The sequence below is a fragment of the Hylobates moloch genome, unplaced genomic scaffold (genome assembly GCF_009828535.3).
Source record: "Hylobates moloch isolate HMO894 unplaced genomic scaffold, HMol_V3 SCAFFOLD_5, whole genome shotgun sequence".
NCBI classification, from domain to species: Eukaryota; Metazoa; Chordata; class Mammalia; order Primates; family Hylobatidae; genus Hylobates; species Hylobates moloch.
In genome coordinates this window covers 82,178,950-82,195,743 of record NW_026652280.1, presented here as the reverse complement: position 1 = coordinate 82,195,743, position 16,794 = coordinate 82,178,950, and the positions used below count along the sequence as shown (strand labels likewise).

General features: G+C 37.4%; 1 protein-coding gene across 1 annotated transcript in view; it reads left to right on the top strand.

The window, feature by feature from the left end:
* LOC116468241 (solute carrier family 22 member 25) overlaps positions 1 to 16,794 on the top strand; it is a 76,401-nt gene that overhangs the window by 54,908 nt on the left and 4,699 nt on the right. Inside the window, exons 5-6 of the mRNA XM_032151846.1 lie at positions 1,586 to 1,709; positions 4,663 to 4,778. Coding sequence (XP_032007737.1) covers positions 1,586 to 1,709; positions 4,663 to 4,778 — 240 coding nt within the window. The remainder of the gene's footprint in view (positions 1 to 1,585; positions 1,710 to 4,662; positions 4,779 to 16,794) is intronic.

The window sequence follows — 16,794 nt, the reverse complement described above, 5'->3', positions numbered from 1 at the left end:
CAGCAAACTATCGCAAGGACAAAAAACCAAACACCGCATGTTCTCACTCATAGGTGGGAATTGAACAATGAGAACACGTGGACACAGGAAGGGGAACATCACACACCAGGGACTGTTGTGGGGTGGGGGAAGGGGGGAGGAATAGCATTAGGAGATATACCTAATGTTAAATGAAGAGTTAATGGGTGCAGCACACCAACATGGCACATGTATACATATGTAACTAACCTGCACGTTGTGCACATGTACCCTAAAACTTAAAGTATAATAAAAAAATGAAATAAAATACTTGTGATTGCATTATGAAATTCTTGTACTGTGTTTTTCAGCTCTATCAGGTCAGTTACATTCTACTCTATACTGGCTATTTTGTCTGTCAGCTCCTGCAATGTGTTACATGATTTTTAGCTTCCTTGCATTGGGTTACCATGTACTCCTGTAGCTCAATGAACTTCATTCCTATCCATATTCTGAATTCTGCTTCTGTCATGTCAGCCATCACTACTGAGTTTTCATTTGCTAAACCAATAACCCATAAGACAGGACATAGCAATAAATCATTGCCTGGGAGTTATTCATGTTCCTGACCATCCTTTCCTCAACAAGTATTGTAGAAACAGAACTATTACAAAAATGTTTTCCCCAATAGAGGAAAATATTTGAGTAGATATCCTTAATTGTGGCCTATGTTTGTATGTACATCCCTAGAAAGAAATTTGTGATAAAGTTTGAGATGCTTTTAATTGTTGTGGGTGATATTGGATGATAGGAAGGGACAGCAAATTTACCTCTATACATTTCTAAGAACTGCATAGTTGCTCCAGTTAAAAACATAAAGGCAAAACGAACAATTTACATCTTGTCCTGTGCTCTCTCTTCCTTCTATTTACTTTACAAACCCTAATGTATGGTCAACTACACCCCTTCCCTTAACAAAACCAGTTCAGTGGAGGAAGCCTATTTGGTCTTTACCTCAGAGAGATAATTACAGATTTAATACAGAGAGAAAGTTCAGATAGAGAGAAAGTGTACTCCCTGTCAGGCTCATCCATTAGTTCATCTTATCTCTGTAACAATCACACATGGTAACATTGTTCCATTTACATAGATGAGCAAACTGAGGAATATTTAGGTAAATGACTTGCTAATATATCCAGTTTCGGTCATAGATGGTATGGCCAGAAATGAGTCTAATCTCTATAAGGCCTCAAGCATACATCAATTATTTCAGGGTCTTTAGGAAAAAGAACGCATTATGAATAGTCATTTGTTATGCCCTTACTAGGACCTTGGCAGGCATCTGTACAAGTGATGATTCCTCATGCTTCAGCATCAGGAGCTCCATGATAAATTTGCTGAATAAGAGGGATGCCAATATGACTCAAGTGTTTATCTGTGTACTGCACAGAGAGTCATCCTTACATTTTCCTGGTGATGGCACAAGAGAATGTAGGCTTTTATTTCCTGGTATAACCAAACAAGAGGTGGGTGTTAGCTTGGAGGGGAAAGGCATCTCAGGATAAATGTTACGTGAAAAAATGAGTAAGTAGTAGTTGGCTGCACCTCTGTCCTCTTCTTTGCTCAGGTGGCTGGCAGAGTCTGCTCGGTGGCTCATTATCAACAACAAGCCAGAAGAGGGCTTAAAGGAACTTAGAAAAGCTGCACACAGGAATGGAATGAAGAATGCTGAAGACATCCTAACCATGGAGGTAAGCAAGATGGGAGCTGGATATGGGATGTTGGGAAGACATAAATTGTAATCTATACTTGTTGGTGTTCATAAGGTGAATAAAGGAGAAAAACACAGGTATAGTTATGGGTCATCTCACCTCACGATCATTCTCAATGGGTGTCAACATTGGATTAACATTGAAAGAGAATATCCTGTTGCTGAAAGGATGGGACACAGATATTTTATTCAACAGAGGCAGTGGCACAGAGTGTTAACAATGCAAATTTTGCACTGGACTCACTCTAACTCTATAATAGAAAGTAACCTAAACTAGTTCATTACTTCCCAGTTATTATTCTGTGGCCTTCTTTCAGGGTAATAAGGACAGAGGAAGGAAGGATTAGTGACCAAACAGAATAGGACATAAGGAGGTTCACTTATTTGTTCACTCCGTCATATATTCTTTCACTCAAGATATATTTAGTGAGTGCCTAGCTGTTCCAGATTTCATTCTTTCTTGGAAATATGACAGTGCCAACACCAGTCCAAATCTATATTTGTATGGAGTTTCTTCTACTTACTATAAGTTTTAAAGCATGACTAAGTGGAAATGCCTGGGGGAAGTCTTTATCTTTTTTTCCACCCCATGGATTATTAAGTAAATGTAAAGTATTTATCAAAAAATTATAGTATGCCACAAGTGGTACTAGGTCATGAATGACAGAGGAAGTCTGGGTCACAGCCTGAATGGAACTTTTACTTTAATATGAGAGAGGAGAACTAATGGACATGTTTAAATCTAAGTGTTGGAAATTATAAAAGTATAGAAAGAATGTTAATGAGACAAGAAAAATACATTTTACCTTATTTTACTGAAACAGGAAAGAACTAGGAGCTAGTTAATCAGAGAGAATGAATAAAACATCTCTTAAGACATGGTCAATGACATATCTGATGGAACTTAGTCCCAGAAGGAAGCAGAGGTCCTTCAGAAGGAGATTTGAAATAAGAAGCCTGAAAATCCTCCTGTGAGTTAATGTTCAACTGAAGGTGGCAGGAAGAAATAAATATTCCCACAAAGATGAACCCATTGCAGAGACAATAGCACAGGCATCCCAATATAATAGTGAAAATATTGGCATAGCTCTTTTTAAAAAAGGAAATGTTGAAATTCAGATGGAATTGAATGTCATTTCTAGACTGCATCTAAATATATATAAAGAATATATAGAGAGAGAATATATAGAGAGAGTATATATATATATAGTGTAATTCTTTTGGGTCAACTGAATTCTCAGGTGCTATCTGTGGTTTCACACACACACACCTAGCATGTGACCTACAAGCTTGGCCCAATAAGAAAATAAAAGCTACTCTTACAGAAGTTCAAGAAGATTTAAAACAACAACAACAATTAAGTGTTACAAAAAACAGTAGAATCAAAAAAATAACAATGCATTATCTCAAAGTGAATGGCAACTGACTGTCACCTCAGCACGCAGAGGAAGGACAGTGTTGCTCAAAAGGAGCAATTGGTTCAGGATGTGGATTCTATGCATGAATGGGTACCTAATATTGTGTTAACTTGATTTTTTTATTTTGTAAATATTATCCATATATGTGTGGTCTTATTGCTGTTTCAACCTCCATCTGACAGACTACCTAACACACCTACTCTAGGCAGACCTTCTAGCCTAAAGCAAATCCACTTTATATCAATATTAATCCATTGATCAGTCTAATATTAGTGGTCAGCTAGTTCAGTACATAACGTTCATCTCCTATGCCCAAACCAAACATAACTGAGAGATAGTTAAAGGGTTCAGAAACATGGAGATCAAAATTTCTGGCATTTGTACTACTGAGAAAACTGGAATAGAAGACATGACTTTACATACCTTGTCTCAACAGGATTTCTAACACTTCATCCCAGAATTAAGCTTACTCACCAGTCACAGGTTTTCCCAGAGGTGCAGAGCCTAACCTGATAAACATAGGATGTGGCCCAGAAAGCAGACTTGAGTGCAATCTCTCTCTAAAGGTGTTCCGGGCACTACAGCATGCCTGTCTCATTCTCCCACACTCACCAACAATACCATGGTCCTCCACAGGCAGCTTAGGGTATGTGGAGAGGGACTAAGATTATCCCTGTTGAAACTTGTTCCTCATAGAAACATAAGGGTTAGTTTCCAGTTTCATCCATCATTCTCAGCAAACTATCGCAAGGACAAAAAACCAAACACCGCATGTTCTCACTCATAGGTGGGAATTGAACAATGAGAACACATGGACACAGGAAGGGGAACATCACACTCCAGGGACTGTTGTGGGGTGGGGGTAGCGGGGGAGGGATAGCATTAGGAGATATACCTGATGCCAAATGATGAGTTAATGGGTGCAGCACACCAACATGGCACATGTATACATATGTAACAAACCTGCACGTTGTGCACATGTACCCTAAAACTTAAAGTATAATAATAATTAAAAAAACAAGGGTTAGGAAGAAAGTAACCCATTCCCAAACCTCCAGTATTTCTGAAACAAGAACCAAAATAAACTCTCTCAGGAAATTTATCTCTTTCCTGAGGCAGACAAACTGTTTTTCACCAAAGGCAGTTCAACTGAGAACCAGGTCTTTGGGGCCCATCTGGTATAAATGGAGCTTTGGAGTTTAATCCAAGTAACTCTTCATTTTTTTCCCCATCCTGATCTGAATCTCTAACCTACATATTCTTTTCAATGCTCTGCAGCCAATTAAATCTCTTGTCTAAAATAGCCTTGATAAATAATTTCTCTGAGGCTTCTTTAACTCTCTAATCTAACTTTCATACCACTTTTATATTTGCCATTGCATTTTTAAGGTATGTATTTTCTGCTAGACAGAAACGGATGTCATCTGTCTTGTCATCTGTTGGTTGACAAGTCCTCTTACAATGCCTACCATTTTGTGACAACTGAACAGTTTGTTGCTTCTGCTGTTGTCAAAGGTTTTGAAATCCACCATGAAGCAAGAACTGGAGGCAGCACAGAAAAAGCATTCTCTTTGTGAATTGCTCCGCATACCCAACATATGTAAAAGAATCTGTTTCCTGTCCTTTGTGAGGTAAGTTTCATGCAGTGTGTGAGGAATGTTAAAATAGAGGAGAGATAAATCCATTTCTTATTTCAAATGATACAACATGTTGAAGGAAAATATTTGGGGGATAAAAGATGATAAATCCATAAAGAGAATTGCTATTTTTAAAAGTGGTAAAAGGGTTATGAAAAGACTGACACAAAAGTAATTACACAATGATTTCTGTTTATAACATCATTCTACCAGGCTCATCACTGGAGACTTATGCTGAGAACTTCAATTATGGTATAGGTTTAGACTCAAAGTTTCTTCGTTGGTTTCCATTTTAATTGAGCTAAATTATAAACAGCAAATTATATGAATGTATACAGATCAATGAATATTACCATTTATTAATATCTAGCTACCACTCAGATCAAGGTGTAGAAAAAATTCTAAAACACTAGGAAATGATCATAAGTTCAGCAAGATGACATAACCGAAAATCTTACCCCTCAACCACACACAGAAACACTGATTAAATAATGACTGGACAAAAATACTTCTATGAGAATTTCAAAACTGAGATAAGACATTGTAATGCCCCAGATGAGCATGAAACCAAAAACAGTTGCACTGAAATGGGCAAGAAGAGTAATGTCAGTTGATACATGACAACCCCTTCCCAAAGTTATTACAGCCCATGCCAAGAGAGGACACCCTAGCCTATGACTTTTCCCTCATAGGGAAGGAAAGAGTAGAGCATTCAGCCACACCTTGGCCTTTGGACACACTGTGTGAGGAACTGGTGTCTGTCTCCCCTCACTCAGAGCACTGATGGAACTGGCATATTTGGATGCCTGGGGTCACTGAGGACAAAGTGAGTATAAAAGAAAGCTGTGACTCACACAGCTCAGTGCAATGAAAAGAACTTGCACAACTTGAGATTTCTCCCTCAGGAGGGAAAGGAGTTCAGTATGTGTCTGATACACTGATTTTCCAGGGAGATGCCCAAGAAATTAGTTTCTTTCTAGCCCAACCATTATGCCAGTAGGACCCCACACACACTCTAGATGCCTCAGAACTACTGAGAACAAAGACAGCTGGGTGTTAAGCTGCTGCATCAGAGGACTCATGGTACGGCAGACAGACACCACAGAAAGCAAGAGATTGACAGTTCCTGAAAAACAGAAACAAGGAAATCCCTCTAATTGGGAATCTACATGCACAAATACAGAGAAGATACTTTCACAGAGTAGAATTGAAGGTCCCCAGAACCTCTATCTGGGCCGATTGTAAAAGCCAGTCTGGGAAGACAGGAAGAGGTGGCTATTTCTTCAAATGTATAGATACGAATGCAAAGCTACAAAGAACACGAAGAAACAGAGAAATATGACACAAAAGGGAACAAAATAAATCTTAAGAAACTGATTATAAAGAAATGGAGATATATAGACCAGGCACAGTGGCTCATGCCTGTAATTCCAGCATTTTGAGAGGCCGAGGCAGGCAGATCACCTGAGGTCAGGAGTTCAAGACCAGCCTAGCCAAACATGGTGAAACCCCATCTCTACTAAAATTACAAAATTAGCCGGGCATCACGGCCCTGTAATCCCAGCTACTCAGGAGGCTGAAGCACCAGAATTGCTTCAACCCAGGAAGTGGAGGTTGCAGTGAGCCAAGATTGCACCACTGCACTCCAGCCTGGGTGACAGAGCGAAACCCCATTTCAAAATAAATAAATAAATAAAATAAAAAATTACAGACTTAAATGTAAGACCTAAAACTATGATAATACTAGAAGAAAGCATTGAGGAAATCCTTTAGGACATTGCTATTAGCAAAGTTTTCTTGAGTAAAAACTCAAAAGCACAGGCAAACAAAGCAAAAAAACGACAAATGGAATTACATCAAGCTAAAAATCTTCTGCACAACAAAGGAAAACAACAAAGTGAAGAAACAACCTACAGAATGGAAAAAAAAGTGCAAACTATTCAACTGACAAGGGATTAATAAATCAAACCTATAAGGAACATAAACAACTCAGTAGCAAAAAAACAAATAACCCTATTTTTAAATGGGCAAGATGCCTGAATAGACATTTCTTAAAATAAGATATACAAATGACCAACAAGTATAAAAAATGCTCAATACTGCTAATCACCAGAAAAATGTAAATTAAAATCACAATAAGATATTATCTCACCCCAGTTAAAATATTATCAAAAAGACAAAAAAAACAAAAACAAATGCTGGGGAAGAAGCACATAGAGGGGGATGCTTGCACACTGTTGGTGGGAATATAAATCAGTACAGCCACTATGCAAAACAATATAAAACTTTGTGAAAAGATTAAAAATGGAAATACCATATTATCCAGCAGTCTCACTTTTGGGTATATATGCAAAGGTAGAAAATCAGCATATTGAAGAGATATCTGCACTTCTATGTTTTTTGCAGCAGTATTCCCAATAGCCAAGATATGGTATCAACCTAAATGTTTATCAATGGCTGTATAAAGAAAATGGGGTATATTGGCAGGCCGTGGTGGCTCACACCTGTAATCCCAGAATTTTGGGAGGCCAAGGTGGATGGATTGCTCGAATCCAGAAGTTCATATCAGCCTGAGCAACATGGCAAAACCCTGACTCTACAAAAAAATAAATAAATAAATATACAAAATATTAGCCAGGCATGGTGGCACATATGTGTAGTCCCAGTTATTCTGGAGGCTGAGATGGGAGGATAGCTTGAGCCCGAGGAGGTGGAGTGTCACTTTTAAGACAGAGTGAGACCCTGTCAAAAAAAAAAGAAAACGGGATATACATTTTATATATATATATATATATATATATATATATATTTGGATATATCTATAATCAGATATGTAGAGAGAGACAGATATAATGGAATATTATTCAGCCATAAAAATAATACATTCCTGTCATTTACAGCAACATGGATGGAATTGGAGGACATTATTTTAAGTTAAATTATCCAGGCACCAAAAGACAAATATTGCATGTTCTCACTCATATGTGAGAGCTAAAAAATTTATGGTGGTAATAAGTGAAATGGTGGCTACCAGAAGCTGGGAAAGGTACTGGGGAGAGGGTATTAAGAGGGATGGGCTAATGGGTACAAAAATACAGTTACATAGAAAAAATAAGATCTAGTTTTCAGTAGCACAATAGTTATAGTTGACTATAGGTGACTATAGTTAACAATAAAGTTATTGTATATTTCAAAATAGCCAGAAGAGTATATTTAAAATGTTCTTCACACACACACACACACACACAAACACACACAAATGATGAATGTGTGAGATAATGGATATCCTAATTACCCAGGTTTTATCACTATATACTGTATGATTATATCAAAATATCACAGTGCCTCATAAATATATATAATTATCATGTATCCATAAACATTAAAAAATTTAAAAAATTCGCATCTAGACATTTTATAATAAAATTATCAAAAGAAAAGAATTTTGAAAGCAGCAAGAGAAGTGACTTGTCTTGTACTAAGAGAACCTCCATAAGACTTTGGTTTGTTTTCCCACAGAAAGTTTACAGGCCAGCAGAATGTATGATGATATATTTAGAGATGAAAACTGCCAACAAAAAGTACTATATCCAGCAAACTGGCCTTCAAAAATGAAGGGAAATAAAGACTTTCCCAGACAAACAAAAACTGAGTGAGTCTGTCAACACTAGATCTGCATTATAAGAAATGTTAAAGGGAACCCTTCACGTTTAAACAAAGAACCCTAACGAGCAACATGAGAGCATATTAAAGTATAAGGCTTACTGGTAAAGGAAACTATGAGAAGTCCAGAGCTAACATCATACTCGATGAAAAACTGAAAGCTCTTCCTTTAACATCAAGGACAAAAGTCACCACTTCTATTTAATATAGTACTTAAAGTGCTAACCAGAGCAGTTAGGGAAGAAAAAGAGATTAAAAGCATCTAAATAGGAAAGGAAGAAGTAAACTAAGCTCTACTCACTGGTTATATGATCTTATAAGTAAAAATCCTAAAGATTATACACACAAAAATTTTAGAGCTAATAAACAAATGCAATCTAGTTGAAGGATACAAAATGCACATAAAAATCAGTTGTGTTTTTATACACTAACAACAAACTATCCAAAAATAAAATTAAGAAGTGATCTCATTTATAATACCATAAAAGGGAAGAAAATACTTAGGAATAAACTTAACCAAGGAGGCAAAAGACTTGTACACTGAAAACTACAAAACATTGATGAAATAAACAAAACAAAGATGAATGAAAACATATATGCATGAATTACAAAGCTTTGTATTATTAAATGTTCATGCTACTCAAAGTAATCTGAAGATTCAATGCAATCCCTATCAAAATCTCAGTGGAATTATTTTACAGAAATAGAAAAAAATCCTAAAATCCTATGGGAACCATACAAATTTTAGAATAGCCAAAACTACCTTGAGAAAGAAGAACAAAGCTAAAGGCCACACACCACCTGATTTCAAAACATATTGCAAAGCAACAGTAGTTTAAAACACTATGGTACTTGCATAAAGATGGACATTTAGACCAATGGAACAGAATGGAGAATGCAGAAATCAATCCATGCGTATACAGTCAACTGATCTTTGTGGGAGTGACAAAGATACACAATAGAAAAAGATAGTTTCTTCAACAAATGGTGCTAAGCAACTACATATCCACATATATGTGCCATAAGGAAAGGATTCAATTTCATTTTACTGTGCTATCAGGAAAGGGTTCTGTGCTATAAGGAAAGGGTTTCACTGGATTAAAATGTATATATATATACACCCAATTTTCTTTATTAAATGAAATTGAACCCTATCCTTATAGCACACACAAAAATCAACTGAAAATGGATTCAAGACTTAACATGAGACCTGAAACTATCAAAATCCTAGAAGAAAACATAGGTGAAAAACTTCATGACATTAGTTTTGGCAATTATTTCATGGATATGATGCCAAAAGCACAAACAATGAAAGGAAAAATATACAAATGGGACATCAAACTAAAAAGCTTCTACACAGCAAAGGAAATAATAGAATGAAAAGGCAGCCTTCAGAATGAGGGAAAATATTTGCCAACCACATATCTGATATGAGTTAATATCCAAAATATATTAGGAAAACCTACAACTCACTACCACGAATGCAAATAGTCCAATCACAAAATAAGCAAAGGACTTGACTAGACATTTTTCCAAAGAAGCCATATAAATGGCCAATGGAACATGTGCTCAAAATCACTAGTCAGGAACATGCAAGTCAAAACTACAATCAGATATTACTTCAAATCTGTTAGGACATTATAATAAATAAATTGAATAAATAAATAAGAGATAACTGTTGGCAAGAATGTGGAAAAATTGGAACCATTGTACACTGTTAGTGAAAATGTAAATAGTACAGCCCCTATGGAAAGCAGTAGGACTACCATATGATTCACCAGTCCTACTTCTAGGATCTCAATTCTTCAAAGAAACAATTGAAATCAGGATTGGGAAGAGATATTTGCACTCCCACGTTCATTGCAACATTATTCACAATTGCCAAGATGTAGAAGCAACTTAAATGTCCATTGACATATGGATAAGTAAAATTTGGTATGTACACACGATGGAATATTAGTCAGCCATGGAAAGAAAAATGTCATATCTAACATGTATGAAACTTGAGGACATTATGCTAAGTTAAATATGCCAGGACAGAAGGACAAACACCGCCAATTCCCCTTACATAAGATATCTAAAATAATCAAATTTATAGAAGCAGAAAGTAGAATCGTAGTTTCCTGGGGCAGAGGGCAGGGGGAAATAGGAAGTTCCCATTTAATGGGCATAAAGTGTCAGTTACACAAGATGCTGTACAACATTATGCATACAGTTAAGAATATTTTACTGTACACTTAAAAATTCATTAACAGGTCAGAACTCATGTTATGCATTTTTACCAGTTTTAAAAAGTAAATAAGTGTTTTGAGAGTTCCCAGCTAAACTGGGATTTCAGTATCTGAGTGACTGGCAACCCTGCCCTAAGGGAAAAAGAAGAGGAGCTAGATGTGGGTGATTTCAGTGCCTTTCACAGGATACATGTTTTACCTGGTGGACAGCTAGTGCCTAGTTGTCCAAACCGTAACTAGGAAGGTTTGGACAACTAGGCACTCACACAGGAAAATAGCTTAGACTGGCATATGCCGTTGTGGTTCTTATCTGATCTATGTGCAATTTATGCCTGCCTGACCATTGCTCTGCCACTGGGAGCCCAATCTTGTGTTCTGATTGCTATCCTGGAGAAAATCCAAACTTGATAGACTGGATTAAGAAAATGTGGCACATATACACCATGGAATACTATGCAGCCATAAAAAAGGATGAGTTCATGTCCTTTGCAGACACATGGATGAAGCTGGAAACCATCATTCTCAGCAAACTATCACAAGATCAGAAAACCAAACACCATGTGTTCTCACTGATAAGTTGGAGTTGAACAATGAGAACACATGGACACAGGGAGGTGAACATCACACACCAGGGCCTGTCAGGGGGTGGGGGGTGAGGGGAGGGATAACATTAGGAGAAATACCTAATGTAGGTGATGAGTTGATGGGTGCAGCAAACCACCATGGCACGTGTATACCTATGTAACAAAAAGGCACGTTCTGCACATGTATCCCAGAACTTAAAATATAATTAAAAAAAAAAAAGAAAGAAAATCCAACCCTGAATAGCCAGCCCCCAGTTCTTCCAATGGAAAGCATAAATTCAATACACTGAACAAAAGGAAACAAGTTCAAGGATGTCTACTTACAGATCCTGGGTAAGTATCACCAGATCACATGATGCAGAAATAAAGAATCATGCACAGAGAGAGAAAAGCACATGGCAACGAGCAGTATATATAAGCAAGTAGGTTGTGGGTCACTTAGAGCTTCCGGGCAAATGCCTGAATGGTACACTTACAAGAAGTGCTGGGAAAGTCACAAACCCAATCTGCTAGGCAGGAGAGATGGCTCCAAGTTTTTATCTCTGGCCACTGGCTTGAACCATTTGGGAGTGGCATAGAAATGGAAACTGTGTCAAGGGTGACTGAGCCCTGCCTCTGGTATAAGAAAATTGAACTTGAATTCAAAATGGATGCTGAAGTAACATAAAATTATAAGTATTCACTACAATGAGATACAAATGTATGTTGAATATATAATTAAAGTTTATTGACTGCCTCTTTTATTAAATTATACTTTAAGTTCTGGGATACATATGCAGAACGTGCAGGTTTGTTACATTGGTATACATGTGCCATGGTGGTTTGCTACACCCATCAACCCGTTATCTAGGATTTAAACCGTGTATGCATAATGCTCTCCCACCCCTTGCCCCCCACCCGCAACAGGCCCCAGTGTGTGATGTCTCCCTTCCTGTGTCCATGTGTTCCCATTGTTCAATTCCCACTTATGAGTGAGAACATGTGTTGTTTGCTTTTCTGATCCTGTGTTAGTTTGCTGAGAATGATGATTTCCAGCTTCATCCATGTCCCTGCTAGGGACATGAACTCATCTTTTTTATGGCTTCATAGTATTCCATGGTGTATATGTGCCACATTTTCTTCATCCAGTCTATCATTGATGGGCATTTGGGTTGGTTCCAAGTCTATGCTATTGTGAATAGTGCTCCAGTAAACATACATGTGCATGTGTCCTTATAGTAGAATGATTTATAATCCTTTGAATAATATACACAGTAATTGGATTGCTAGGTCAAATGGTATTTGTTTCTAAATCCATGAGGAATCACCACACTGTCTTCCACATGGTTGAACTAATTTACACTCCCACCAACAGTGTAGAAGCATTTCTATTTCTCCACATCCTCTTCAGCATCTGTTGTTTCCTGACTTTTTAAGGATCACATTAGGCTATCCACCAGGTTAAAAAAAAAAAAAAAAGTATCCTGTGAAAGGCACTGAAAACACCCACACCTAGCTCCTCTTCAAACTGGCGTGAGATGGTATCTCAATGTGGTTTCGATTTGCATTTGTCTGATGACCAGTGATGATGAGCTTTTTTCATGTTTGTTGGCCACATAAGTGTTTTATTTTGAGAAGTGTCTGTTCACATCATTTGCCCACTTTTTGATGGGATTTTTTTACTTGTAAATTTGATTAGTTCCTTGTAGATTCCAGATATTAGAACTCTGTCAGATGTATAGATGGCAAAAATGTATCCCATTCTGTAGGTTGCCTGTTCACTCTGTTGATAGTTTCTTTTGCAGTGCAGAAGCTCTTTAGTTTAATTAGATCCCAGTTGTCAATTTTGGCTTTTGTTGCAATTGCTTTCATTGTTTTAGTCCTGAAGTCTTTGCCCATGCCTATGTCCCAAATGGTATTGCCTAAGTTGTCTTCTAGGGTTTTTATGGTTTTAGGTATTACATTTAAGTCTTTCATCCATCTTGAGTTAATTTTTGTATAAGGTGTAAGGAAGGGGTCCAGTTTCAGTTTTCTGCATATGGCTAGCCAGTTTTCCCAGCATCATTTATTAAATAGGATATCCTTTCCCCGTTGCTCATTTGTGTCAGGTTTGTCAAAGACCAGATGGTAGTAGATGTGTGGTGGTATTTCTGTTCTGCTCCATTGGTCTATATATCTGATTTGGTACCAGTACCATGCAGTTTTGATTACTTTAGCCTTGTAGTATAGTTTGAAGTCAGGCAGTATGATGCCTCCAGCTTTGTTCTTTTTGCTTAGCATTGTCTTGGCTATACAAGCTTTTTAAAAATCCATATGAAATTTAAAGTAGTTTTTACTAGTTCTGCGAAGAAAGTCAATGGTAGCTTGAGGAATAGCATTGAATCTATAAATTACTTTGGGCAATATGGCCATTTTCATGATATTGATTCTTTTTATCCATGAACATGGAATGTTTTTCCATTTGTTTGTGTCCTCTCTTATTTCCTTGTGCAGTGGTTTGTAGTTCTCCTTGAAGAGCTCCTTCACGTCCCTTGTAAGTTGTATTCCTAGGTATTTTATTTTCTTTGTAGCAATTGTGAATGGGAGTTCATTCATGATTTAGCTCTCTGTTTGTCTGTTGTTGATGAATAGGAATGCTTGTGATTTTTGCACATCGATTTTGTATCCTGAGACTTTGCTGAAGTTGCTTATCAGCTTAAGGAGTTTTGGGGCTGAGATGATGGAGTTTTCTAAATATGCAATCATGTCATCTGCAGAGACTATTTGACTTCTTCTCTTCCTATTTGAATACCCTTCATTTCCTTCTCTTGCCTGGTTACCCTGGCCAGAACTTCCAATACTATGTTGAATAGGAGTGGTGAGAGAGGGCATCCTTGTGCCGGTTTTCGAAGGGAACGCTTCCAGCTTTTGCCCATTTGGTATGATATTGGCTATGGGTTTGTCATAAATAGCTCTTATTATTTTGAGATATGTTCCATCTATACCTAGTTTATTGAGTAGTTTACCATGAAGGGGTGTTGAATTTGGTTGAAGGTCTTTTCTGCGTCTGTTGAGATAATCATGTGGCTACTGTCATGGATTCTGTTTATGTGATGGATTATGTTTATTGATTTTTGTATGTTGGACCAGCCTTGCATCCCAGGGATAAAGCCTACTTAATCATGGTGGATAAGCTTTTGATGTGCTGCTGGATTCAGTTTGCCAGTATTGTGCCGAGGATTTTTGCGTCGATGTTCATCAGGGATATTGGCCTGATATTTTCTTTTCTGGTTGTGTCTCTGCCAGGTTTTGGTATCAGGGTAATGCTGGCCTCATAAAATATGTTAAGGAGGAGTCCCTCTTTTTCTATTATTTGGAGAATTTTCAGAAGGAATGGTTCCAACTCCTCTTTGCACCTCTGGGAGAATTCAGGTGTGAATCCATCTGGTCCTAGGCTTTTTGAGTTGGTAGGCTATTATTTACTGCCTCAATTTCAGAACTTGTTGGTCTATTCAGGGATTCAACTTCTTCCTGGTTTAGTCTTGAGAGGGTGTATATGTCCAGGAATTTATCCATTTCTTCTGGATTTTTAGTTTATTTGTGTAGAGGTGTTTATAGTATTCTCTGATGGTAGTTTGTATTTATATGGGGTTAGCAGTGATATCCCCTATATCATTTTTTATTGTGTCTATTTGATTCTTCTCTCTTTTCTTCTTTATTAGTCTTGCTAGCAGTCTATTTATTTTGTTGATCTTTTCAAAAAACTGGTTCCTGGATTCACTGACTTTTATGAGTGGTTTTTGTTTCTCTGTCTCCTTCTGTTCTGCTCTCATCTTAGTTGTTTCTTGTCTTTGCCTAGCTTTTCAATTTGTTCGCTCTTACTTCTGTAGTTCTTTTAATTGTGATGTTAGGGTGTCGATTTTAGATCTTTCCCGCTTTCTGATGTGGGCATTTGGTGCTGTAAAATCCCTCTTAATACTGCTTTTGCTGTGTCCCAGAGATTCTCATACATTGTGTCTTTGTTCTCATTCGTTTCAAATAACTTCTTTATTTCTGTCTTTACTTCATTATTTACCCAGTAGCCATTCAGGAGCAGGTTGTTCAGTTTCCATGTAGCTGAGCGGTTTTGAGTGAGTTTCTCAATCCTGAGTTCTAATTTGATTGCACTGTGGTCTGAGAGACTTGTTTGTTATGATTTCTGTTCTTTTGCACTTGCTGAGGAGTGTTTTACTTCCAATTATGTGATCAATTCTAGAATAAGGGCGATGTGGTGCTAAGAAGAATGTATATTCTGTTGATTTGAGGTAGAGAGTTCTGTAGATGTCTGTTAGAGACCCGCTTGGTCCAGAGCTGGGTTCAAGTCCTGAATATCCTTGTTGATTTTCTGTCTAGTTGATCTGTCTAATATTGACAGTGGGATGTTAAAGTCTCCCACTATTATTGCATGGGAATCTAAGCCTATTTGTAGGTCTCTAATAACTTGCTTTATGAATCTGGGTGCTCCTGTTGTTGTGTGTGTATATATTTAGGATAGTTAGCTCTTCTTGTTGCATTGATTCCTTTACCATTATGTAATGCCCTTCTTTGTCTTCTTTGATATCTGTTGGCTTAAAGTTTGTTTTATCAGAGAATAGGATTGCAATCCCTGCTTTTTTTTTTCTTTCTCTTTGCTTGGTAAATATTTCTTTATCCCTTTATTTTGAACCTATGTGTGTCTTTGCACATGAGATAGGTCTCCCGAATACAGCACACCAATGGGTCTTGACTCTATGCAATTTGCCAGTCTGTGTCTTTTAATTGGGGCATTTAGCCCATTTACATTTAAGGTTAACATTGTTATGTTTAATTTGATCCTGTCATCATGATGTTAGCTGCTTAGTTTGCACATTAGTTGATGCAGTTTCTACATAGCATCATTGGTCTTTATATTTTGGTATGTTTTTGCAGTGGTTGGTACCAGTATTTCCTTCCCATATTTAGTGCTTCCTTCAGGAGCTCTTGTAAGGCAGGCCTGCTGGTGACAAAATCCCTCAGCATTTGCTTGTCTGGAAAGAAGCTTATTTCTCCTTTGCTTATGAAGCTTAGTTTGGCTGTATATGAAATTCTGGGTTGAAAATTATTTTATTTTAAGAATGTCGAATATTGACATTCACTCTCTTCTGGCTTGTAGGGTTTCTGCAGAGAGATCCACTGTTAGTCTGATGGACTTTCCTTTGTAGGTAACCTGACCTTCCTCTGTGGCTGCCCTCAACATTTTTTCCTTCATTTCAATCTTGGAGAATCTGACAATCATGTGTCTTGGTGTTGCTCTTCTCAAGGAGTATCTAAGTGGTGTTCTCTGTATATACTGAAATTGTATGTTGGCCTGTCTTGCTAGGTTGGGGAAGTTCTCCTGTATAATGTCCTGACATGTGATTTCCAACTTGCTTTTATTCTCCTTGTCACTTTCAGGTACACCAATCCATCATAGATTTGGTCTTTTCACAGAGTCCCATAGTTCTTGGAGGCTCGGTTTGTTCCTTTTATTCTTTTTTCTCTAATCTTTCCTTCACAGTTTATTTCATTTAGTTGATC